General features: G+C 40.4%; 1 protein-coding gene across 5 annotated transcripts in view; it reads left to right on the forward strand.

The window, feature by feature from the left end:
* Fam193a (family with sequence similarity 193 member A) overlaps positions 1-24,222 on the forward strand; it is a 125,449-nt gene that overhangs the window by 44,333 nt on the left and 56,894 nt on the right. For 4 of the 5 annotated variants that reach the window (XM_021162177.1, XM_029477880.1, XM_029477881.1 and 1 more), the window contains exons 3-6: positions 8,614-8,771; positions 9,400-9,567; positions 14,833-15,067; positions 19,730-19,854. In XM_021162177.1, the coding sequence (XP_021017836.1) occupies positions 8,614-8,771; positions 9,400-9,567; positions 14,833-15,067; positions 19,730-19,854 (686 nt within the window). The remainder of the gene's footprint in view (positions 1-8,613; positions 8,772-9,399; positions 9,568-14,832; positions 15,068-19,729; positions 19,855-24,222) is intronic. The other variant, XM_021162179.2, reaches the window with a different exon arrangement.

Raw genomic sequence — 24,222 nt, forward strand, 5'->3', positions numbered from 1 at the left:
CATATCTGGTACTCATTTGCATTAAATAGTAATTAAATGAATAAGCAAAGGAATGAAGAAAAGCTCCTGTAATCTATTTACCAAAGATTCAGAGCATAATTAGTCTGAAATTTTCTTCACAGATTTTTTCTTTCAGTTTCATATAAGTATATATTAAATTTTGATCATTTCCCCTCCCTCTAGTAACCTTCCTTTATTCTTTCCCTCTTGCTCCAAAATCCTTCACAAGTGCCCTCCCACTTTTGTAGGTTTTTTTTTTTCTTCTTTCTATGAACCAGGGGTTTAATTAGGGTTATTGGCATGAGTGTTGGAAGTGGGGCTTATTTATTGGAGCCTAGGTTACTTCACAGAGGCTTTTCCAGTGAAGAAAATGATCCCCATCCCAGAAACCATTAAAAGTAGCTCTTCAGGGGGCTAGCGAGATGGCTCAGTTGTTAAGAGCGAAGACTGCTCTTCTGAAAGTCCCGAGTTCAAATCCCAGCAACCACATGGTGGCTCACAACCATCCATAACAAGATCTGATGCCCTCTTCTGGTGGGTCTGAAGACAACTACAGTGTATTTACATATAATAAATAAATCTTAAAAGAAAAAAAAAAGTAGCTCTTCAGCCGGACGTGGTGGCGCATGCCTTTAATCCCAGCACTCAGGAGGCAGAGGCAGGCGGATTTCTGAGTTTGAGGCCAGCCTGGTCTACAAAGTGAGTTCCAGGACAGTCAGGGCTACACAGAGAAACCCTGTCTCAAAAGCAAAAAACAAAAAACAAACAAACAAAAAAAGTAGCTCTTCAGGGATAGATGAAGCCTCGTGAGCCCTCTCCAATCCACCTGTGCCGGTACCCCTTTTTATATTCGCCCTCCCCCATTCTATATGTATTTTTCTCCTTTTAAAATTGTTTGGTGTATGTGTGTGTGTGTACACATGCATGTGTATTCGTAGGCCTTTGGGTTGTTTCCATATTTGGATTGCTTTGGGAAAAGTGCCATGTTTTTATACAAGTCTACCTGGATGTCCTTTCTCCATGTTGCTGCCCTGGACTGGCATCTGTGGTCAGGGAGTGTTGTGGATTGCTGTTTGTATTTTCTGCTCCCACAAGAGGGTGAGGGAGCAGAAAATACAAACAGCAATCCACAACAAGGGAGGATATCTTTTTTTGAGCCCTCTTGAATTATAGTGTCCTTTAGAGCTCATGAAATGAGTTGTCTCTGTTTTGGGGAGAATTTATGTGGAACTGATGTTTCCATTTCTTCCTAAAGCATTGTTCTTGCTTATGTTCCCCCCATTCTGTTTGGTCAAATGCCAGGCAGTGATTAAAGAGCATGTGTCTGATGCTGTTGCCCATTAGTGACTTTGGGAGGCTGAATACATATATTTACTCATTCTAGGGGTACCAAACAATACCTTGCCTCACACTGGAGAGGCTGAGAAGTTCAGTAGTTGTTCTGTCCACAGGCTGAATATCTCCACAGTCTCAGTTTGTTGCTGTAGTCCTAAAGAATTCCTGGAGACTTTCCGTTAGTGCTGGAGTCTTGAATAAATTGGTTCTATTACTGGTATAGGAACAGATCACTCTTATTCTCTATGTATTTTTGTCCTTTTCTTTTTTTTAAAAGATCAATGTTTCCAGTTTTGTTTACATGGTTTCAGGATGTATACTGACTGAACCATTGAGAGTACAGGCAAGATATTTAAGGTAGGTCTTCCTCCTTCAAGTAATCTAATTAAGAAAGTTCCTCATAGGAATGCCCAGCAGTTTGTGTTTTAGTTGGTTGGAGATGCAGTCAAGTTGACAATCATGAATAGCTAGCACACTCCAGATAGCATTTCTTCTGTAGCCACTCATTTCCAGCCTCATTCATGTTTTGTGTATATTGAGCCCAGAAAGCTAAAAGACATATGTACGTATGTATGTATGTACGTATGTATGTATGTATGTATGTACATACGTACATACGTACTTACTTACTTACACAGCATTTTTCTTTGTAGTTCTAACTGTCATGGAACTTACTCTGTAGACCAGGTTATCCTTGAACTTAGAGATCTTCTTGTCTCTGTCTCCCAAGTGCTGGGATTAAAGGCATGTGCTCAAAAGGCAACTTTAACATATTTTTTTCTTTACTACATTTTTTTTTTTTGTAAGTATGTGTGTATCTGTTGGATTCATGCCATGGTCCGTGAACAACTTATAGGAGTTGATTTGCCATATGGATTCCAACTATTGAACTCAGGTTGTCAGGCTTGGCAAGAAGTGCTTTTACTCACTGAGTCATCTCACAGATGCAGCCATCTTAGATATTTTAAAGTGTGCTGTCTATTATTGCTGTCTCCAGCCTGGGTATTGGCCAGCTGAGCTTCCTGCTCTTCTCTTACTGTGTTGATTTTATTATGATGCTGTATGGTTAGAAATTATAGTATATATTAGTCATTCTGCATTCTGTTAGCAGAATTTGCTAATTCTGACTCATGGTTGAGTTTCATAAATGTTGCATATGTGTTTGACCTGGGTAGAAGGCTCTGTGTATATCCATTACTACAGCTGTTTCTGAACTGTGAGCCAAACCTTTTTCCACTCGTGATTTGTGTATGCGTGCTTAATCTACCAATTTCTGGGTGAGATCACTTAAAATCTCTTACTCTCTATGTATTTTTGCCCTTTTCTCTTTTTTTCAATAAATGTTTCCAGTTTTGTTCTACAAGGTTTCAGGATGTATACTGACTGAGCCTGTTGAAGTTACTTATACATTCTCTTCTTCATTGTGTGGGAGCCTCATGGAGGCACCTTCTTCCTTAAGGGTGACTTTTCATGCTATTTGTAACTTTTCTTCCCTCTTCTCTCCTCCCCTCCTTTCTATATTCTTTCTTCTATTTCTGGGTAGTGTTTTTTAGGTTTTCTTGTTGTGCACTCAATAGAAAGGTAGACTTTTGGGGTGTTAGTAGTATATACCTTTAAGACCATCACTCTTGAGACAAAGCCTAGTAGCTCTATCTGAGTTGAAGACCACCCTGGTCTATATAGTGAAGTACAGTCTAACTAGAGCCACATAGTAAGGCCTTGTCTCATAAAAGGAAGGAAGGAAGGGAGGGAAGGAGGGAAGGAAGGAAAGAGGAAGTGTGGGTGAGCTTATTTGGATTTTCTAAGTTTGTTCTTACTGGTGAGTTAGGACTGGTTGCTTCCTGTGGTTGTGGATGTGTTTGGTGTTGACTCTTAGCACAGAGAAACCAAGTGCTGCTCCTTAGCTTAGGTCCTGTTGTGGCTCTGATTCTTAGGATTGCTTTCCTTCTGAGCTGTTGATCACCTTCTGGCCTCTGTTAGTAATAGCACTGAAGCATGGAAATCTAGACACTGTAGTTTGATTTTTTTTTTTAATGTTTAAAATTTATAACCATATAGTATTCATTCATTGTAATTGAGGTTTGTTGCTGTGTGCTAATCACCTGTATAAATATAATACGTTTGAGCTTCCAAATTTTGCTGTTAAAGATTATTCTTTTGGATCACAGTTACAAATGCTTTTCTCTGTAGATGGATGGAAGGAGTTCCTGCGGTATAAAGTATTTATAAAACCAGCTTGAATGGCTGGGCGTGGTGGCTCACGTCTTTAATCCCAGCACTTGGGAGGCAGAGGCAGGCAGATTTCTGAGTTCGAAGCCAGCCTGGTCTAGAAAGTGAGTTCCAGGACAGCCAGGGCTATACAGNGCAGATTTCTGAGTTCGAAGCCAGCCTGGTCTAGAAAGTGAGTTCCAGGACAGCCAGGGCTATACAGAGAAATCCTGTCTCGAAAAACCAAAAAAAAAAAAAAAAAAAAAAAAACCAAAAAAAAAAACAACCCAGCTTGATTGCCTGTAAAATCTAGTATTATATTTTCATAAGCAAAAATAATTGAGTGATTAGAGTGGCAAAGTTTACATCTTTTGTAGTTCTTTTTCTAAGTTGTCTTCTGTATGCTGGTTCATCTTTTGATCAAAGTGCATGAAAAAATACTGCAGTGGCCTTTTCATTGGTTTTAAGTGCCCTAGCCTTCATCAGACTACAAGATGATTCAGTGAGTAAGAGTTCTCCTCTCTCTCCCTTCAATAAAAATCCTTAAACATGTATTCTCCCTAAATTTTTTTTAAATCATTGTTACTACTACTAATAAACTCTTTAAAACTGTATTTGTAGCTTGGTATGATGGCAGCCAGTGCTTGAGAGGAAGAAGCAGACAGCACTCTGAGTTTAAGGCCATCCTGGTCTAAATAGTAGTTCTAAGCCAACCACAGTTACATAGTAAAATTCCACCTCAAAATAATAAAATAAATACATGAATAATAAAATAAAATTGTATTTGTAAGCAACCTTAGTGTGTGTGTGTGTCTGTTTGAGACAGGATCTTTCTATGTAGTTCTAGTTCTGGCTATCTTGGAACTCATTATATATATATAGAACAGGCTGGCCTCTTTTTATTTATTTATTTATTTATTTATTTATTTATTTATTATATGTCTTCAGACACTCCAGAAGAGGGCATCAGATTTCATTTCAGATGGTTGTGAGCCACCATGTGGTTGCTGGGATTTGAACTCAGGACCTTTGGAAGAGCAGTTGGCACTCTTAACCTCTGAGCCATCTCACCAGCCCCCAGGCTGGCCTCTTAACTCTGAGATCCCCCTTTCTCTGTCTCTTGAGTGCTGAATTAAAGGCATATGCCATCACTCCCAGACTGTAAGCAAACTTGATACATGCTTGACTTCCTACACTCAGCTGCTGGACTCTTCCATACTGCCCTACCTACCTTGAGCAAAAGGATTGTCAGCCAGATAGCTGGACTAGCCTTACCACCAGCACTAGCTGTTTTAAACACTCCAAGGATGTCTTGAAAAAAATGAATGCATTGTAGCTGACTGGTTGTCTGTACGGTCTGAAGGCACAGCCTCAGCCAGTGCTGTTTGAAAAAAATTAGGCCAGACAGATCAAACAGATCAAACAGACGAGGCATCATCAGGTTTCAAACCACCGTATTTTGGTTTCAGAGCCTGTGCCCTTAACCACTGTGTGCTGTTGTTTGTAATGATTGGATACCTTTACTAAAATATTTGAGGTGTCTATACCAGAGAGTGGAGATACATTGGCTTTTTGGCATTGTATATATAGGAAAGAAACAAAAAAGGGTAAGTTAGTGGGGAAAAAAACCTGAAGTACAGTAGTGAACACTCTTGGAGTAAGCTTAAAAATACGTTTGAATTTTATACCTCATACTGTAGTAAAAGTGTAAAAATGGTAAAATAAAAGGGACAGAGACTAAAGAGGTAGGCACAAATTAAGGATATGATTAATATGAAGGTTTTCCTTAGGCTTTTGTGTGTGTATATATACATCCACGCATGTGGAGGTCATAGATTGACATTGTTGGTTTTTTCTAGTTGCTTTTCACCTTATTTTTTGAGAACTTTTTTTTGTTTTGTTTTGTTTTGTTTTTGTTTTTTTCGTGACAGGGTTTCTCTGTATATCCCTGGCTGTCCTGGAATTCACTTTGTAGAACTTTTTTTTAATGTATGCTCTATGGCAGTGTTGTTCTGAATATTTCACATAATAATTTACTCAAAACCTCAGGGCCTCTCATGGAATCTGAAGCTCACTCATTTGGCTACATTGATTGATTGATTGATCAGTGCACCCTAGTGTACTCTGTCTCTTCATCTCCAGTAGTAAGATTACCAGCATGTACCACTGCTCTTGGCTTTTTATGTTGTGGGCGCATTGTATGCTTGCAATAGAACTCAGGATCTGAGGCTTATATAGCAAGCACTTCACTGATTAAGCCTTTTGTCAGAATTCATAATCTTTAATGTGAGCCCTAAAGTTCATTCTTTCTTTCTTTCTGTCTGTCTGTCTGTCTGTCTGTCTATTAATCAGTCACTTTGAGAATGCTATATGTGGTTTAAAATAGAGGAGGGACACATAAATCTCTTTTGTCTTTTCATTTATTGTGTAAATTAAATGTTTAAATTTACCGTGAAGTTTCGCTCGCGGGGAAGTTATCTGATTCTGAAGGGAAAGAACTTTCTCAGCTGGTAGAAAATGATAGGCTTGACCTTACTCATGAAGCATTAGGTCAGCTGATGGCTTGGTTTTGCTCTTTTCTTGCCAAGGTGCAGTTTTGCTGTTTCAGAATTTGTTTTATTGAATTTGTTTTGCTCTTGACATAGCAGTTTCAGAGTGTTGGTTCATGATGAGCATGGTGGCAAGCAGGAAAGCAGGGTGCTGGAACAGTAGCTAAGAACTTACTTACATTCTTACCTTCAAGATTGACCTGAGAGACACTAATAGTGGGTTTTTTATGGTTTTTTTGTTTTGTTTTTTAGCATCACTTAAACCTGACATTGTCCCAAGAAGAAGTAGGTTCTGCTTATCTCACTTGTTCCTTTTGGTCTTTGCTGTTCTCCTTTTTTGGCAGTTTGAATGTCTACACTGCATGAGAATGCATTTGAAGGCTTATCTAGCCCAAACCTCCAAACTCTTCCACATTCCTTCCACAAACTAGCTCTGAACCTATAAATCAGAGTCAGGTATATCATATAAATGATCCTGCTTCATCGCTCTAATAAAGTACCTGATGGAAACAGCTTGAGGTCAGAGGTTTATTTGGGTCTACAGCTTGAAGGTACAATCTGTCGTTGTGGGTAAAATAGGGTGGCAGAAGCAGTAGTCTATGCTGATGGAAGCTTACCATCCATCTTTGTAGAGGCCAGGAAGCTGGTCATTGCAAATTTCACATTGCCAAGTGAATAGAAAATAATCGTCATATTTTGAAAAATGGTGTCCAATTTGGACAGAACATAACCAGGCAGAAGGTTAGCCGGATGAGCACTATAGACAGAAGAACAAGTACAGTGACACAGAAGCAGAACTTTGTCCCAGACAAGTTGGAAGGCTTTGATAAGAAGCAAGGAATGTATTCCAAAGTGATACAGAAATGAACAGAAGATTTTAGGCAGGGGAGCCCATGAACTCTCTCTGGTTACTATTTGAGAGTGGATAAGGGCAAGTGGAAGCCAGTAGAGACCTAGCAGTCCCCCGGTGAGAGGTGACAGGTTACACTGAGTGGCAGGTTGGGAATGTGCTAGTTTGAGGTGAGCATGGGTGTGGGCACGAGCTGGGAGAGAATAGTCAGCTTGTACATTAATTGACTGATCTGCTGCTGTTGAGAAAATCTGGTGATTGTCACCAGAAAAAGCTTTGCCTGCTTATCTCTGGGTAAGAGTGATGCCAATCATCAGTAGAAGAGGAATAACAGTAGGATAGGAATAACAGTAGTAGAGGCTGTGTCTCATGTCCTTATACTTCTTTATTCCACAGTGGAGGAGGAGGCTCAGAAAGGAGACATTTAGGGTCTAGGTTGTCAAGCCGACTGGCTTTTTTGGCTAAAAGGTGCTTGCTCTAGGTTACATGTAGCTGAGTCACAATAGCAGGAATACTTGTAGGCTTGATGTCTGACCAACACTAGGTACTTATTTCCTCTGGTCTAGGATGCTAACTGGATCTTCTCATTGTTCAGCACCTATTTGTGTGGGTTCTTTGCTGATGACAGCTCCTTCTCCCATGTGGGAGTGACAGTACAGTTCCCTGCTGTATCTCTTGGGCAGGAAGTTCTTGGGTTCTTGAGTTCTTCCACTTCAGGAGTCTGATACTAGTGTCGATTTGCCAAACCTTTGAAGCACATTAGCCTTCTTGAACAGCAGTAGCCTTAGGGTGGTGTAAAGGGGTGTGTGTATTCTATAGGGAACAGGAGCTATAGGAAACATTTCTCATGTCTGATCCTTTCCCTTAAAGAAGCCTGCCCCATGCCTCAGTGTTTCACTCTTAGTTAGGATGTTGTCAGAGCAGGCTGGCTCTGTTGTAGACATGAGTGTATTCCAGTGCTTTAACCTAACTTGTCTGCCTAGAGTGACCTCAAGTCTTTTTGTCCGTGGTCAGACAGTATAGGTTCTGGGCCCACTGCCTTTGTTTTTCAGGAAGTTGTGGTCGGATCACACCTTTACAAGTGCCTACTAGAATGATTATCACATGCTATTTAGGGCACTGGAAGGCAAGATTGTTTGTCTTTTCTTTTTTTCCCCCTCTCCCCTTCTTTCCTTCCTTTGAATGAAATCTGTTGGATGTTGTCATGTGATGGTAGAAACCACTGGAAGTAAGAACAGCATTGATTCAGATAAACCTGGAGTTTATTGCCTGCCTATCCAGTGTGCTGCACACTGAGGCAAGAAAACGCAGGCTGCATAACGTGTTCAGGGCCAGCCTGTGCTGCTGTGTAGTAGACTCTTGTCACCTGATAGTCCCTTTTCAGCTTCTCCAAAAGTTTGCTATATAGATTTAAGTGTTTGTGTTGTAACATTTTTCTAGTAGGCAGTTTTGTTTTGTTTTGTTTTAAGACAGGATCTTTTTATGTAGTTCGGGTTGTCCTAGAACTCTCTATGTAGATCATGCTGGTCTCAAATTCAGAAAGATCCACCCGCCTCTGCCTCCTGAGTGCTGAGATAAAAGTCATATCTGCCTCTAAAAGGCATTTTTTAAGAAGTCAGTAGACAGTTGATGCCATAAACATAATTGGTCTGTTGTATTCTATTTTTAAAGCAGGGCCAAGATTTTCTCCTTCACTCATCTCTTGGGGGTTCCCAGCCTGAGACCAGTGGTGCTGGGAGGCTGGCCCTAGGCACACAGACCATGACCTCATCAGGGCTAGGCACCACGCCCTCAGATGCCTGTTCATGTGAGGCCTGCAGTGAACGCAGGTATGTATTGTGTTGTGCCACTTAATGCTAGGATCATGGGATATGTAAGAATATGTTGTGCTTGCCTGGGATATGGGGTTCTTTTGACAAATATCTGTTTGACATATCTCCAAGAGTAGGACATGACTTTTCTATTATGAGGGAAAAAAACTATACAAAAAGACAAAAATATTGCCCTTAAGAGACTAAACACTAGTAAGCTGGACCATTTAAAGAGCAAAATGGGAGAACTCTTAGAATTTAAATAAATGTCAACTCTTATTTCATGTTGTAATCTTAGCACTTGACAGGCAGAGCTGTCTACCTATAAGTTCCAGTGCAGTCAGGGACTTATAGCAAGACTTTATCTCAAGAAAAAGAATATTAATTTGAAAAGAAAAGTAAGTCTAAGATGAGCATAAAAAATGAGTATGGAAGATGAGCTTGTGATGGAAGGTATTAGGAGTTGAAAGAAGAAGCTAGGAGTTCATAGCAAAGGGCTGTACCCCTGGCCTGGAACAAGGCACCAAAGGATGGAAAGCAAGGGCTCTGTTTGTCATATGGGGTCAGAGTATGGGGTTGAGGAGTACCTGGTGGGAAGTTAGGTAGACTACCTCCCTTAATTCTGCTGGTTCCTATGTTGTCACAGAGACATCTCAGCAGAGACAGAACGGGAACCACAACAACTGCAGAACTATTGGTCAGAAGTACGCTACATGGTCCGATGCATATACCGCCAGGCAGGGACCCCGCTGGCAGAAGATCAGGACCAGTCTCTGGTTCCCGACAAAGAGGGCGTGAAGGAGCTCGTGGATAGGTACAGGTTGCCCCTTCATGTTACATCCCCTTGCCCTCCTCCTGTCCATGGAGCCTCAGTGCTTGTCCTGAGTAAAACTCAGCAGGACTTCTGAGTTCTTGGTGCAGCTCTTTTCTTCAGCAGATAACTGGCAAACAGGAGACTTCTGGGTCAAAAATTGCAGGTTTCCTTCCTCCCTCCCTCTCCTTCTTTTCCTTCCTTCCTTCCTCCCTCCCTCTCCTTCTTTTCCTTCCTTCCTTCCTCCCTCCCTCTCCTTCTTTTCCTTCCTTCCTTCCTTCCTTCCTTCCTTCCTTCCTTCCTTCCTTCCTGTTTGATTTTGAAACGGTTTCTCTGTGTAGCCCTGGCTATCCTGGAATTCAGTCTATAGTCAGCTTCTGCCTCTAACTACATGTGCCACTATACCTGTCTGGGTTCTCCTGTTTGTAAACTGAAATGTTTCTGTCATATATTAAGACATATGGCATATGTCATATTAGCACAACCAAGATGCTAGAGTTCTTGCTATACCAGCTGGTATTAGATATTTTTATAAGCACTTTTACATTTGTAACTCAGGGAGAAAGGCAGAGTCCGCCTGTCCACCGAAGCACTCCTGAGATTGAACAGCCTGTGAAGGCACTTGCTCCATGAGGTGCATAGCAGCTGTTCTCACAGGGAGTGCTTTCTACCCAGCATCTGCCCTTCAGCAGGCTCCCTGTGCCCGGTGACTGACAGAAAGTGAGGTGGGCATCACTTCTGCTTTTCATTACAACTTAAGTGTGCCATCTTTTCCCAATTTTAGAAGTGTTCCAAATAAAAGCAAAAAATCTGAGCTGCATATTTCATGGATCGATTCTCATTTTTTTTCCTCATATTTTGATTACATACTTTGGCATCTTATGAAGTCACATTTGCCATAGATTCTGCCAAAGAAGCAGAGGCATTGATTTACAAAGCATTGTGTTCCTGATTTGACCTGTTACCTACTTAGTGTTTTGTAAGACAGTTCCAAATAGAAGTGCCTTTTTAAGAACTGACTTCCTAGTTAGTGACACATAAAACCCATGACATCCCAGATCCTTTTTGTTTTGTTTTGTTTTGTTTGTTTTTGTTTTTGTTTTTTTGGTTTTTCAAGACAGGGTTTCTCTATGTAGCCCTGGCTGTCCTGGAACTCACTTTGTAGACCAGGCTGGCCTCGAACTCAGAAATCTGCCTGCCTCTGCCTCCCAAGTGCTGGGATTAAAGGCGTGCACCACCAAAGCCCAGTGACATCCCAGATCCTTAATGCTACATCTGTGATGCTTTAGAATACTGTCAGCACAAGTTTTATCCAGGTGGAGCAGCACCTATCAACACTTGTGATTGATTGATTGAGTGATAAACTACTTGCATTGTCTTTTTCACATAAGTCTGTTTGCGTGGGCTTGAGAGAGATCACTCAGTGATTAGAAGCACTGGCTGCCCTTGCTGAGGACTTGATCACAACTGTCTATAACTGCAGGTTCAGGGATCAACACCCTTTTTGGGGAGCACCAGGCATACATGTGGTACTCATATATGTAAGCAAAACTCACATACTCATAAAAGTTATAAATTAAAAAATATCTGTTCTCAAAAATATCACATAGTTTCTTCCTTAAATTTATAAAATGTGGAAATGGACAGAGAATCAAAATGCTTCTAATTTAACAGCACTGAAAAAAACTATAAGGACGTGTCCTTGGGACTTCCTTTTTCATAGAGGTTGTATGTGTTTGTTGTTGTGTTTGTTTGTTTGTTTGTTTGTTTTTGAAGACAGGGTTTCTCTGTATAGTCCTGTATAGACTAGGCTGGCCTCGAACTCAGAAATCCTCCTGCCTCTGCCTCTGCCTCTGCCTTCCAAGTGCCGGGATTAAAGGCGTGAACCACCACTACCCGGTGTATGTGTTTGTTTATGTGCACGAGTATGTTCTGAAAGGCCAGGGTATCTTCTTTTGCTCTCCTCCTGATTGCCTTGAGATAATGGCTTTTCAGTGAACTGAAAAAGCCCACTATTCTGGATGTACTTGTTGTCTTTTATTATCTATTGTAATGTTAAGTGTGGTCCCCCAAGACCTGGCTTTCCCAGAGGTGAGAGAATCTCTACATATACCTTGGCCCCAAGTTATTTATGATTGGTAAATAAAGATGTCAACAGCCAATAATTGGGCAAAAGAGACACAAGTGGGGTTTAAGTTTTCTGGGCTTGAGGGTCAGAGGAAGACCACAAGGGAAAAAAAAGTACAAAAAAAGAAAAAAAGAGAAGCCACCAAGGGTTAGGTGTCAAGAAAATATAGCCCACCTTAATCCCAGCACTTGGGAGGCAGAGGCAGGTGGATTTTTGAGTTCGAAACCAGCCTGGTCTACAAAGTGAGTTCCAGGACAGCCAGGGCTATACAGAGAAACCTTGTCTTGAAAAACAAAAAATAAAAAAAGGAAAGAAAATGTAGCTCTCAGGGCTAGCCAACTAGAGTTCAGAACAGCCCAGATAAAACATAAACAATAATATTTAGCAGTTATTGACTTATTACCAGTATAAAACTTACATATTTTTAATCCAAAATCTAAATGGTTTAAGATGGGATTAAAAACCTGCAGTCAAAATTAAGTAATTTTGACAACAGATTCTAACAGCATAGAGGGTAGGCAGCTGCTGAACCTTTATACTGTTTAAGACTTATTATAAGTATAAAGGTTATATATGGTTTTTATCTGAAAACTAAATGGTCTTAAGGCAGGGTAGAAAGCCCAGGTCAAGATTAAATAGTTTTACAACATGTACTGGTTGGCCATCACGCTTTGGATGTCCACTCTTTTTCAGCTAGGCTGGATGCCAGTGAGTTTTCAGAAAACACTTATTTTCACCTTCCAAGGCTGGATGACAGACATGCTCAGGGTTGTCAGGGTCAGGCCTTTTACAAGGGGACTAGGAGTTTGAATTCAGGTCCTCGTGCTTGCAAAGCAAGTGATCTTCCTCACTGAGCCTTCTCAGCTCTCTAGTGTTCTTGTAAGTTCAGTTGTCCCATGCTCATTTGAATTTTATGTTACTGTCCTTAAACGTATAGAACACATTCTGCTTAAAATTGTTGCCAGACTTAGTGATATATACCTGTAATCCCAGCACGGAAAAATTAAGACAGGAGGTTAATCTGTGCTTTACAGCACATTCACGGCACATAAGCCACATAGTAAGACCCTGTCTCCTGAAACCAAAGGCTAGGGATAGCTCAGTGGTTGAGCTCTTGGGTAGTATGTATAAAGCCCTGAGTTTGATCTTTAATAATGGGGGAGGGGGAACCCACTAAATTTTAATGTTATAAAAATTAATACATCTTTTTTAAATGTAGCAGCCACGTTAACAACCCTACCCATTTATTTTCTCTAAGCACATTGTAGACTTGGCTTTACATATTTATTACCTTGCACATTTATATAAGACTTTACATACTATTTTGCAGATTTTATATAGATACATACTTTCTATACGACTTTGCAAATTTTACCTTGACTCTCTATCATTTACAACTTTTCTTTTAGTGATGTTTAACTTTAGAAAGGGAACAAGAGGGGATGGAGAGATAACTTAACAGTTGAGACTGCTTGCTGCTGTTGTAGAGGGCTTAGATTTGTTTTTCAGAACCTAGTCCAGTTATGGCAGCTCGTAAATGCCTGTAATTCACATTTCCAGGGGGATACAATGTCCTTTTTTGGTCTCTATAGGCTCAGGCATGTATATGGTATACATAAATTCAGGTACACATACATACACACATTAAAAATAATAAATATGTTTGTTTGTTTGTTTTGTTTATTTTTGAGATTTCACCATATAACTCTGGCTAGGGTGGAACTTGCTATGTAAGCCAGGCTTGCATCCAACTCATAGTGATTTTTCCCATCTTGAGTACTGGGAGTGAAAGTGACCCATAACACTGTGCTAATTTTCTCTCTCTCTCTCTCTCTCTCTCTCTCTCTCTCTCTCTGTCTTTTTCCCTCCCTCCCTTCTTCTCTCCTTCCTCCTTCCCTCCCTCCTCTCTCTCGTTCTCTCTCTTTCTTTAATCGAAGAGGTAACAACTATCCTCTTTTCTTAAGATTTAATGTGGTAGCCAAAAGATGTAAGAATCTATTGATATAAAATTCATAGTTTAGTATATTCTACACCTGGTTTGTAACAGCCACTTAGCTCAGCTGTTTTTTCATAGTGACACATTCCAGTATATGTTTTAGTTATTGCTTCAGTGGCTTTATGCTTCCATCTAGAATGGTGGTTCTCAGCCTTTCTAATGCTGTGACCCTTTAATACAATTCTTCATGTCATAGTGATTCCCCAACCATAATCTATTACTACTTCATAACTGATTTTGCTACATGAATCATAATGTAAATATCCGTGTTCGGTGATGGTCTTAGGTGACTCCACGGGAAAGGATCACTTAACTCCTCCCCTCCCAAAAGGGTCTCCACCCACAGGTTGAGAACTTCTGATCTACAGGCATCTCAGAAGTGTACATTTTAAAGAAGTGGCAGCTTTAATCATAACAATACCGTACTATAGAGCAAGTTTTAAAAACTGGATCATCTCCATGCATGAACCTATAATGCAGCATCAGGAGGCTGAGGAAGAAAGTTTTCTTTCTCTGGGTGGTAACTTATAGTTTCTCAAAATTTGGACATTAATTACAATCATGGATGGCTGCAGGGATATATTTCCCGTGCTTTTAAGCATTTCATTGTATTTTATGCATTTCATCACTTTGTTGATAATTTAAAAATGGGATAACCTGTATCTTAACACTTTTTCTAATTATGAAAATGACACAGGCTCGTTTGTATGATACACATGAGTTTCTAGAAAGAAGGAAGGTAAACTTGGCCCCAGCCCTTCAGCCAGATATCATCTCTGCTGGGATTGGGGCTTGTCACTTTCTAATTCACTCATTGGATTAGCACCTGGGGTCAATTCTCAGGCACTTTTTACTCTTATTTGTGAGTTATAATACCTTCCTTAGAGATGGACTAAGATCTTTTTTCATGGACTGTAGGTATGGAGTACAGGTTGCATAAACAATGCAGTCCTAGGAAGCATTTGGGGTCATGTCAATGTCTATGAGTTACCTGGCATCAAATGCTTTAGGTGCACAAGTTCCTTCTCTGTGACTCCCATAGGTTGCCACAAGAAAGACAGTGGATTGTCAGTGACACTGACAGGAAAACTGACATGTGTGGACAAATCATGGCTAAGTGGTGATTCTTTCTGTGTCTCTACAGGCTCTGTGAGCGGGACCCCTATCAACTCTACCAGCGGTTGGAGCAACAAGCCCGGGAATATGTGCTAGAAATGAAGGTCCGTCTGCTCCGGCAGCTCTCTGCTGCAGCAAAGGCCAAGGCTCCGTCTGGCTTGCAGGGCCCACCACAGGCACACCACTTTGTCTCCCTACTCCTGGAGGAGTATGGTGCCCTTTGCCAGGCAGCACGATCCATCAGTACCTTTCTTGGCACTCTGGTGAGAGACCATATCCACTTCTTTCCTGGCTGCTGAGGTGAACATAAGAACAAAAGCATTTGGTAGGGAGATAATATGCAGCCAGGGGACTGATCATATGGTTAAGCCCTCCTTGTACGATCACAGAGTCCTTTGCACACAAGGTGTAGTAGGATTGTTAGTTTAATGGAATTTGCTGGCAGAGAGAAGCATTTAGAGAATTAATGTCCAGGAGCCATAGGATGAAAATCTGTTTAGGAAGACCTGAGCACTAGGAAGTTAGACACTAGGCTATGGAGGTGAGAGCAGTGATACATTGAGGGGAGTCTGTGAAGGTGTTGGTGTTCTGGGTTTATGTTGGTGTACTGCCAGTGACAGGTGCTGCAGTTGATGAAAGGCATAGCCAAAGGCCTCTTGCTTAGACTTCTTCACGTGTGTACTAGCAGCACAGTTGAGAAACCCTGTCTTTACACTGTTCTCACAGTTCTAGTGGGGACACAAGTGAATTTCTGACCACTCTCTTCCTGGGTGGACAGAGGCATTGTGTGGAAATACAGTCGTTGCAGTTGGAAGCAGACCAGGTTCCTCAGGCACATCAGTATAAACTCCTTATGTTGCCTCTCCTATCCTGTCAAATGTGGTCCCCAACCCCACCCTCACGACCTGCAAGTCTTCATCATTATGTTATCTGATTATTAAGTGATACTTGATACTTAAGTCGGTGGGTTTTGTTGCTTTCTTAGTGGTAGCTATGTTTTGGGAACAATGTAGAAACCATTGCTTATTTATCTGATTCTGATGTTTATGGTCTAATGTTAACTCCAGAAAAGTTCACATAACACCATTTGGCAAGAAATTGCAACAGCCCTACACTGTCCAATTTTCCTTCCTCATTCTGCCACCGTGCCAGGTAATTACTTCCAATAAGAGGAGTGTGAGACATGCGGTTAGTGAAAATTGGCTGAAGTGACTAAGGCAAGCTGGGTGTGAGGGCCCTGGTACTTGCAGTTGACCTATGCACCTCTTTGTAAATCTTGTACAGTTTAGCCCACCTCCACCTCAACTTGGGACTTGGCCAATTCTAGACTTAGTTTTAGAGCTGTAAAATTAAAATGTACGGCTATACAACTTCTATTTTGAATGGCTACTCTAACTATATAGAAGCATACTGAGATGCATAGACTTTAGAATTGGTTAATTTTGATATGTGATTTTTTGATGTGTTAATTTGTGTTAATATGTGTTAATTTTGATATGTGCTCCATCTCTCTGGAGAGTACCAGTCTAGGTTGTTAAAAATGCACACTCCAGAAAGTGCTGTTGGTGTCTATCCATCCTCACATGACTCCATTTTACAAAATTAGCAGAGTTCTACTTGAGCTCAATGGTAGAATGATAGCCTACTATGTTCAGAACCCTGGGTTCCATCACTAACCCCTCAAAATAAAGTTTTAAATAAGCTATGCTTAACAGTATTATTTATTTACAAATGTTTATACATACATATATACAGTTGGGAAATTTTAAAAAAATCACATATCAAAATTAACCAATTCTAAAGTCTATGCATCTCAGTATGCTTCTATATAGTTAGAGTAGCCATTCAAAATAGAAGTTGTATAGCCGTACATTTTAATTTTACACTTTCACTCACTATCAATAGATTTTTCTACATTTAACCCACTACTCAAACTGAAAAATCCACGTCAAAGTTAAAATTTAAAAAAAAAATGTTTTACAGCTGGTGCTCATTACTGACCTGTATTCAGTACTGTCTCATCCCTAATAGCCTTTCTTGCTTGCTTTCTGTCATGTTGTGCTATGCCCACATGCACAGTTATTTACATATGTGCATATAGTCTTGGCTAGAGTCTGCATATGGGAGAAAACAAGTAGCTTCTTTATTTCTGAGAGTTCCTGAACTTACTTAATATGTATTCTAAGTCCATCCATTTTCCTACAAATAGTTAGTTTTTCCCAGAGCTAAATACTATATGATCGTGTGTGTGTGTGTGTGTGTGTGTGTGTGTTTAATTTTCATTGCCCATTCATCTGTTGGTGGACAACTAGGTTGATTCTAATTTTTTGCTATAGTGAATTAAGTAGTTAGTGAGTTAAACATGGGAGTGCAAACATCTCCCCCCCCCTTAGGATTTATTTATTTATTTATTATTTTATATATGTGAGTATATATATCACTCACTCGCTAGCTGTCTTCAGACACACCAGAAGAGGTCACTGGATCCCATGACAGATGGTTGTGAACCACTATATCATTGTTGGGAATTGAACTCAGGACCTTTGGAAGAGCAGTCAGTGCTCTCGCTTAACTGCTGAGCCATCTCTTTAGCTCTCGAGTACAGATCTTTATGGTAGGGTATATAGTTCTCTGGATATATGTTCAGGAGTTAAATAATTATTAACTTACAATATAGAAATATTTTCTTGTGGTGTGAACCCCGTTAAAACTTGAACAAAATGCAGATATAGGAGTATTACTTTTGATTATGCATGGCATAGGTTACATATTCTGTTGTATTTGTTCTTCAAGGGAACAAGTAAATTTAGGAAATATAAAAGAAAATAAAAGTCTTTGCTGAGGGGCTGGAGAGATGGCTCAGCGGTTAAAAGCACTGGCTGCTCTTTCAGAGGTCCCGAGTTCAAATCCCAGCAACCCACAAGGTGGCTCACAACCATCTGTAGTGGGATCCAAGGCCCTCTTCTGGTGTGCATGAAAACAGCTACAATATAATCATATAAATAAAACAAATAAATCTTTAAATTAAAAAAAAAGTCTTTGCTGAGAAGGCATAAAGGGGGAAAAGACCTAGTGTTCAAAACTTAGTTGAAAATTAGAACCCTGAGAACATGTGTACTCAAATCAATATTGGTCCCAAGGATTCCTTCTGGTCCTGATATGGAATTTAAGTCTCAGTCTAGTCCAGGGTGGAGTCCACTTGAAGTGCAGGGCCCATAAGTGACTTCAATCCAAGCACTGGAAGGAGAACAGGAATTGTTTATCATGACCCTGGATTTTTGTGATACATTAAAGAACCTTGCAGTGGTCCAAGCTGTGCACAGGTTACATCCCCCTCTCAAATGAGACACTTACCAGTTTCATTGTTTTGTTTTGAAATTTAATTTTTTTTATGTTTTGAAGGTTTGTTTTTTGTTTTTTGTTTTTGTTTTTTTAATGTGTGTGGTTGTTTTGTTGTGTGTATGTCTGTGTACCATCTTCATGTCTGATTCCACACAGGCCAGTCCAGGAGAAAGGCACTAAACCCCTGTAAGTAGAGTTACAGATTGTTGTGAGCTGCCATGTGGGTGCTAAAATTCAAACTCTGGTCCTCTGGATGAGCAGCCAGTGCTCATTACTGCTGAGCCATCTCTTCAGCCCTAGTTAATTAGATTGTTTGTTTGTTTTAAAGTCACAAAATAAAGGTTGAAGAAAACACAGCTGAGAGCAAACAGAGACAACAACTGAACACTGAAGATAGTGAATTTTCAGCCTACAAAGTAACTGTGTTTTCTATGTCTAAAGAAATAAAATGTGTTTAAATTCATAGTCAAGGTTAAGATGATGATGGCAAAGGGTCATCTCAGTTTGTGGGAAAATAAACTCAGAAACACATAATCTTTCCCAGTCTCCTTTCTCCCTGCCCCTCTCCCCCTCCCCCACACCCTACCTTTAAATCCAGCATTTAGTATCCAGAGGCGGGAGGATCTTCAGTTAGTGGCCAATGTATCTACATAGAGAAACTTTTTTGTTTACCTTAAACAAAAAAGGATCTGGGTATGTAGATCAGTGAGTGTAATGGGCTTACACAACATGTTCAAGGCCTATTGTTACATCCTTGGTAGTGTAAAAGCAAAGAGAAAGGAGACAAAAAGTTTAATAGGCAAACAATAAAAGACTGAAAAGAAAACTAGTAAATTAGAAAAAAAGGAATGGAGTCCTGAGCTCTGTAATATGTGCCCTGAAAGGACAAAGAAGTGGTGTGCACCAGAGGAGTCAGAGCACTGATGCAGCACCAGTGTGGCACTGCTGCAGGCTTGCAGTCTGCTGTCTATAGCACCTGAGCAGCTTGCTCCTGTGTCTTAGGAAAATAAAAGCCCTTGTGTTGTCTGAGTGTCCCCAGTGGAGAATATATCTGCAGCTATCAGAATGAGCTTTCACAAAGACAGGCAAGAAGAGTATTGTCCTGACTCATACGTTTTTCTTTTTAAAAATGTTTTATATATTTGTGTGTGCATCTCTGGAAGTCAAGAAGACAAGGTGTACAAGCTGGTTCTTGTCATGTGGGTTCCAGAAATCATAATTAGTTCATCAGGTTACCATGAGGCACCTTGACTAGATGAGACATATCTCCAGTCATGTGTTTTGTTTTTTCTTCTGTCATTTTTAAATCTCTGAACGCACCTGCCACCCATGTCTAGGGTTGGGGTGGGTACGAGTTACTTAGAAGGCAGTGAGGTAGTGACCCATATTGCTCATGTTAGTGATCTGGTTTGATGTGTTTTGACCCCAGCAGGGAGCAGTGACTCATCAGAAGCAGGATGTTGTAGGCCTGTGTAGACGGTGGCAGTACGTTGGTGAGGGGGGATCATTTTGGAAAGTTTCAGTTTCATCCACTCACTACATCTTCTGTTGTCTTTTTTGTTGCTGTTGTTTTTTTAAACTAGGAAAATGAACATTTGAAAAAGTTCCAGGTGACATGGGAACTGCATAACAAACATCTATTTGAAAATCTGGTCTTTTCAGAGCCACTTCTCCAGAGCAACTTGCCAGCACTGGTGTCTCAGATCAGGTATTTTGTCTTGACTTGGATTCTCTATTGCTGTAATCTTGTGTACGCGCATGTGGCTATATAGGTCACTACCACATGGAAGTCCTTATAGGAAAAATCACAGGGCATAGGGGAAAAAGACAGTGGACAGAAAGCTCAGACCCTGAGATACAATACAACTAAACTTTTATTTATAATTTATTATATGTATATGAATGTTTTGCTTACATGCATGTCTGTGTCTCGTGTGCCACAATGATTAGAGAGTCAAGAAGAGGGCATTGGATCCCCTGCAAATGGATTTACAGGCGGTTCTAAGCCACCATGTTTGTGATGGAACCAAAATAGGTCTTCTAAAAGAACAGCCAATGCTGTTTACTGCTGAGCCATTTTTTTTTCAGCTCCCAATTGAAATTTTAAATAGCAAACCATAATACCATATAAAACATAACACCATAATATCTCATAAATGAATAAAGGCTTTGGCACACATTGCTTTACCTTGACAGGTCTTGGTTCAGTCATGGATCCTGGTAGGTTTCTTAGGTTGTAGGAGGTAGAGGAGGAGGAAGAACATGGGTCTCAGAGTGCCTTAGACTCCCCTGGAATTAGGTATGCCTTTTCTTGGTTTATCCTAGTATACTGTACTGCCTATGTCACTTCTCAACAGGAGAGCTGGTGAGAGTCTCTACTGTTACCAAGACGAGCACATAAGTACAGAACTCTTGAATGGGCCTCTTTTGGGGGTGAACTATGCTAAATGGAGTGTGAAGTATGAGCATATGTTTGTCCTGCAGCTAGCCTCTCCTTTATCAGTAGATGAAGTACTCAATAGAGTTGAATGGTGATTAGCTTACTCAGCTTATCACCATTAGCTTATCCACTAACCACTTGCGCAGGGGCACACACACACACACACACACACACACACACACAATTTCAAAAATCAAATCATCTCTACTTGATTTTGTTCCACCTCTGTTTTACTACATATTACATTGTCACAATGTAGGTACATACTAACAGCAGCTACTTTTATTTTGCCCACTACACTTCACTCCAAGAGAAAGAACCAATTCAGAAGTAGTTGGTCAGAGGGAACAACACAAGGAAGTCAGGACAAAGTACTGTGTAGAATTAGTGTACGTTTTGCAGGTTTTTACCAGTTTTGCTCAGCCTCATTTTGCTTCACAGCCATTCTTTCTATGCCCACTACTTAAAAGCATTTGATGCAGGATGGTCAAGATGTTTCAGGAGGTAAAGGCACTTGCTGTCAAGCCTGATAACCTGGGTTTGAACTTGATCTCCAGGTCCCACATGATGGAAGGCGAGACTTCTTCCTGGACATTGTTCTCTGGTTTCTGCATGCAAGCTATGATAACATTTGTGCACATGTATATCCACTAACCACTCTCGCAGGCACACACACAATTTCAAAAATCAAAAGCATCCAGTACACTCTTGGAGGTAAAATGGGAAATTTTTCTTTTTCTTTTTCTTTTCCTTTTTCCTTTTAAAAGATTTATTTATTTTAATGTATATGAGTACACTGTAGCTGTACAGATGGTTGTGAGCCTTCATGTGGTTGTTGGGAGTTGGATTTTAGACCTCTGCTCGCTCTGGCCCAAAAATTTATTTATTTATTATATGTAAGTACACTGTAGCTGTCTTTAGACACCAGAAGAGAGCATCAGATCTCATTACAGGTGGTTGTAAGCCACCATGTGGTTGCTGGGATTTGAACTCAGGACCTTTGGAAGAACAGTCAGTGCTTTTTACCTGCTGAGCCATTTCACCAGCCCCACAATGGAAATTTCTGACTCTGACCCTTGTGACAGGAAAGGAAGCCAGGGTTAACATGAAAGTATTCTTGTCCACGTTGTGCGGATCACATTCACCCAAGTCTCCTGTGGGGCTAGAGTAAGTCTCTGTACCTGCCCTTAGTTTTTTTTCTTAGCAAGTTTTGGGTTATCAGTCATCCATTTGATCTCTAGACAGAAATGATTTCTTTTCTGCTCCCACGTTCAGAATATCATTCTCATTAGGAGTTACAGTCAGATTCCAAAGAGGTAACAGTATCCTAGTTTAGAGTGTTCACTCCCTATTACTCTCAAGAGTAGGAAATGAGGTATAGGAAAGAGGGAAAGCAGTATGCCTTCTAAAGAGTTCTAGTCGGTCCAGAAAATGCTGTTCCTTTGTGTCTCACCACAGATTTACTTTTCAAATCCAAGAATAGTTTATACTTGACTTTTTAGTGTACAGATCTACATTTGGCAACTCATAAAAAGTTTTGCCATAAATTACTACTGAGATACATAGTTGTTGTAGGCTCATTAACTTACAAAAAAATACAAGGTCAGCTGGGCATGGTGGGTTATAACTCTAATCTCAGTATTTGGAAGGCACAAGTAGCTAGATCTCTGTGAATTCAAGGACAGCCAGGGCTATATAGAAAGATCCTGTCTACAAAAGAAGGTGGGCAAAAAGTTAATAAAGTAAAATAGAGATATGAACTGTGCAGTGCATACATATAGTTTAATAGGTTATGAGATGACAAACAGCCGATGACCAGCACAGGTTTATTTAGTTTGTCTTTTTTTTATTGTTTTTGTTAATATTATTTTAGAGGGCAATCTGATCTGCATAGAGAGGGAATTTCAGGACAGTCAGAATTTTTATGGTAAGACCCATTTTAAAAATGTTCAGTAACTGGGGATAGGAGGGTGTCACTGTCCAAGAGGTCTTGCTGTACAAGCATGAGGACCCAAGTTTGAGACCTTTGCACCTCCATAAAAGTAAGCCATGGCTGTATGTACTTAGAACCTCCAGTACTGGGACGGTGTGTAAATTTAGAGTCTGCCAGACAGTTAGTGTGACTGAACTGTTGAAGTCCAGGTTCAGTGAGACAAAGAGATCAAAGTGATAGAACAAGACAGTAGGTCTTCTCCTCTACCCGCCTTGTGGCTTTGCACACACATACAAATAAATAAATAAACAATCTGCCTAAAGGTCATCCTTATTCACAGAAACGTATTTTCCTATTGTTAGCTTTCTAACACCGACTAAACGCTGCAGATAGGAACTTGTAAGGAGGCTCCCCATTTCAGAAAATGTAGTCCATCACTGAAGTACTTGGCAGAGGAAAGATGTTCACCTTGTTGTAACTGCCCTGAAGAGAAAGGATTAAGGAATAAAGTGCAGCAGGTTTCCACCAGTTCCTGATACGTAGCCCGGAAGGCTCTGAGGTCAGAGCTCCCCCTCCTGCTGCACACCCAAAGCCCTGCCTCTGAAATGCTGTTCTGGGAACTAAGGCTTCAACACAGGAACCCTTGGGAGACATTTTCAGAGCCAAACCATAATAAAGACAAAACATAAGAAAACCACTTGTTTATTGGCCACTTTATTGGGATATTTACATACTATATAATGCATTTTACACTCAATTCAATGCCATTTGACTTGATTTAAAATTTTTTGTTAAAACATGTAATTTACCATTTTAAGTTATGATTCAGTAACATTAATTATCTTCACAGTATTTGCAATTAATAATTACAAAATATTTTCATGTTTTCAAACAGAAATTCTCCTTTCCCCTTGTCCTTTGAGAGTCTTGTCTCTGAGCTCACCTGCTGCCTTGACCCATTATCCTGGCAAGTTACTAGTTAAAGAATCCGGCTGTTTGTCCTTACTATAAGAAATGTGTATACAGCTCCATTTGTTGTAGCCTTAGTATTTTTACGATTCCTGTAGAAGTGCTGTGAGAATGTTGTGGCCACCTTATCCCACCACCAAGCAATCTTCAGGGTCCCTGTCATTTCACTCTCCTTTGTTCAGATGGTCTGTATTTGTAACTTGAGAAGGAAGAACACTTGAAGAAAGGCAGGATGGAAGTTCACGGTGTCTTAGTTACTTTTCTGTTGCTACGAAAAAAAGAAACCACTATAACTAAGGCAACTTACAGAGAGAGGGGAGTGTTTATCTGGGCTTACCAGTCCAGAGACAGGAGTCCATATTGGTGGGAAAGCATGGCAGTAGAAACAGGAAGCTGAGAGCTCATGCCTTAGCCATGATCACAAAGCAGAGAGAACAAATTGCAAGTGGAATGAGGCTTCCAATCTCAAATTTCTCCAGTCAAACTGTGCTTCCTAAACTTCCCCAAGCAGCACCACCAACAGAGACCAAGTGTTCAGATGTACCAGATTATGGGGGACAGTTCTCATTCAGACCATCACACATGGTAATTGGGATTTATATTGAAGAATAGAATCAGTTCAAAAAAGGACAAGGCTGGCAGCAGTAGGAATCAGCAGAAAACCTTCTTTCAGGGCTGCAACATACAGTATGGGACCTAAGGTGATATCAGGCATTGGCACAGAGCTTAGGTGG

The sequence above is a fragment of the Mus caroli genome, chromosome 5, assembly GCF_900094665.2.
Source record: "Mus caroli chromosome 5, CAROLI_EIJ_v1.1, whole genome shotgun sequence".
In the NCBI taxonomy this organism is placed as follows: domain Eukaryota; kingdom Metazoa; phylum Chordata; class Mammalia; order Rodentia; family Muridae; genus Mus; species Mus caroli.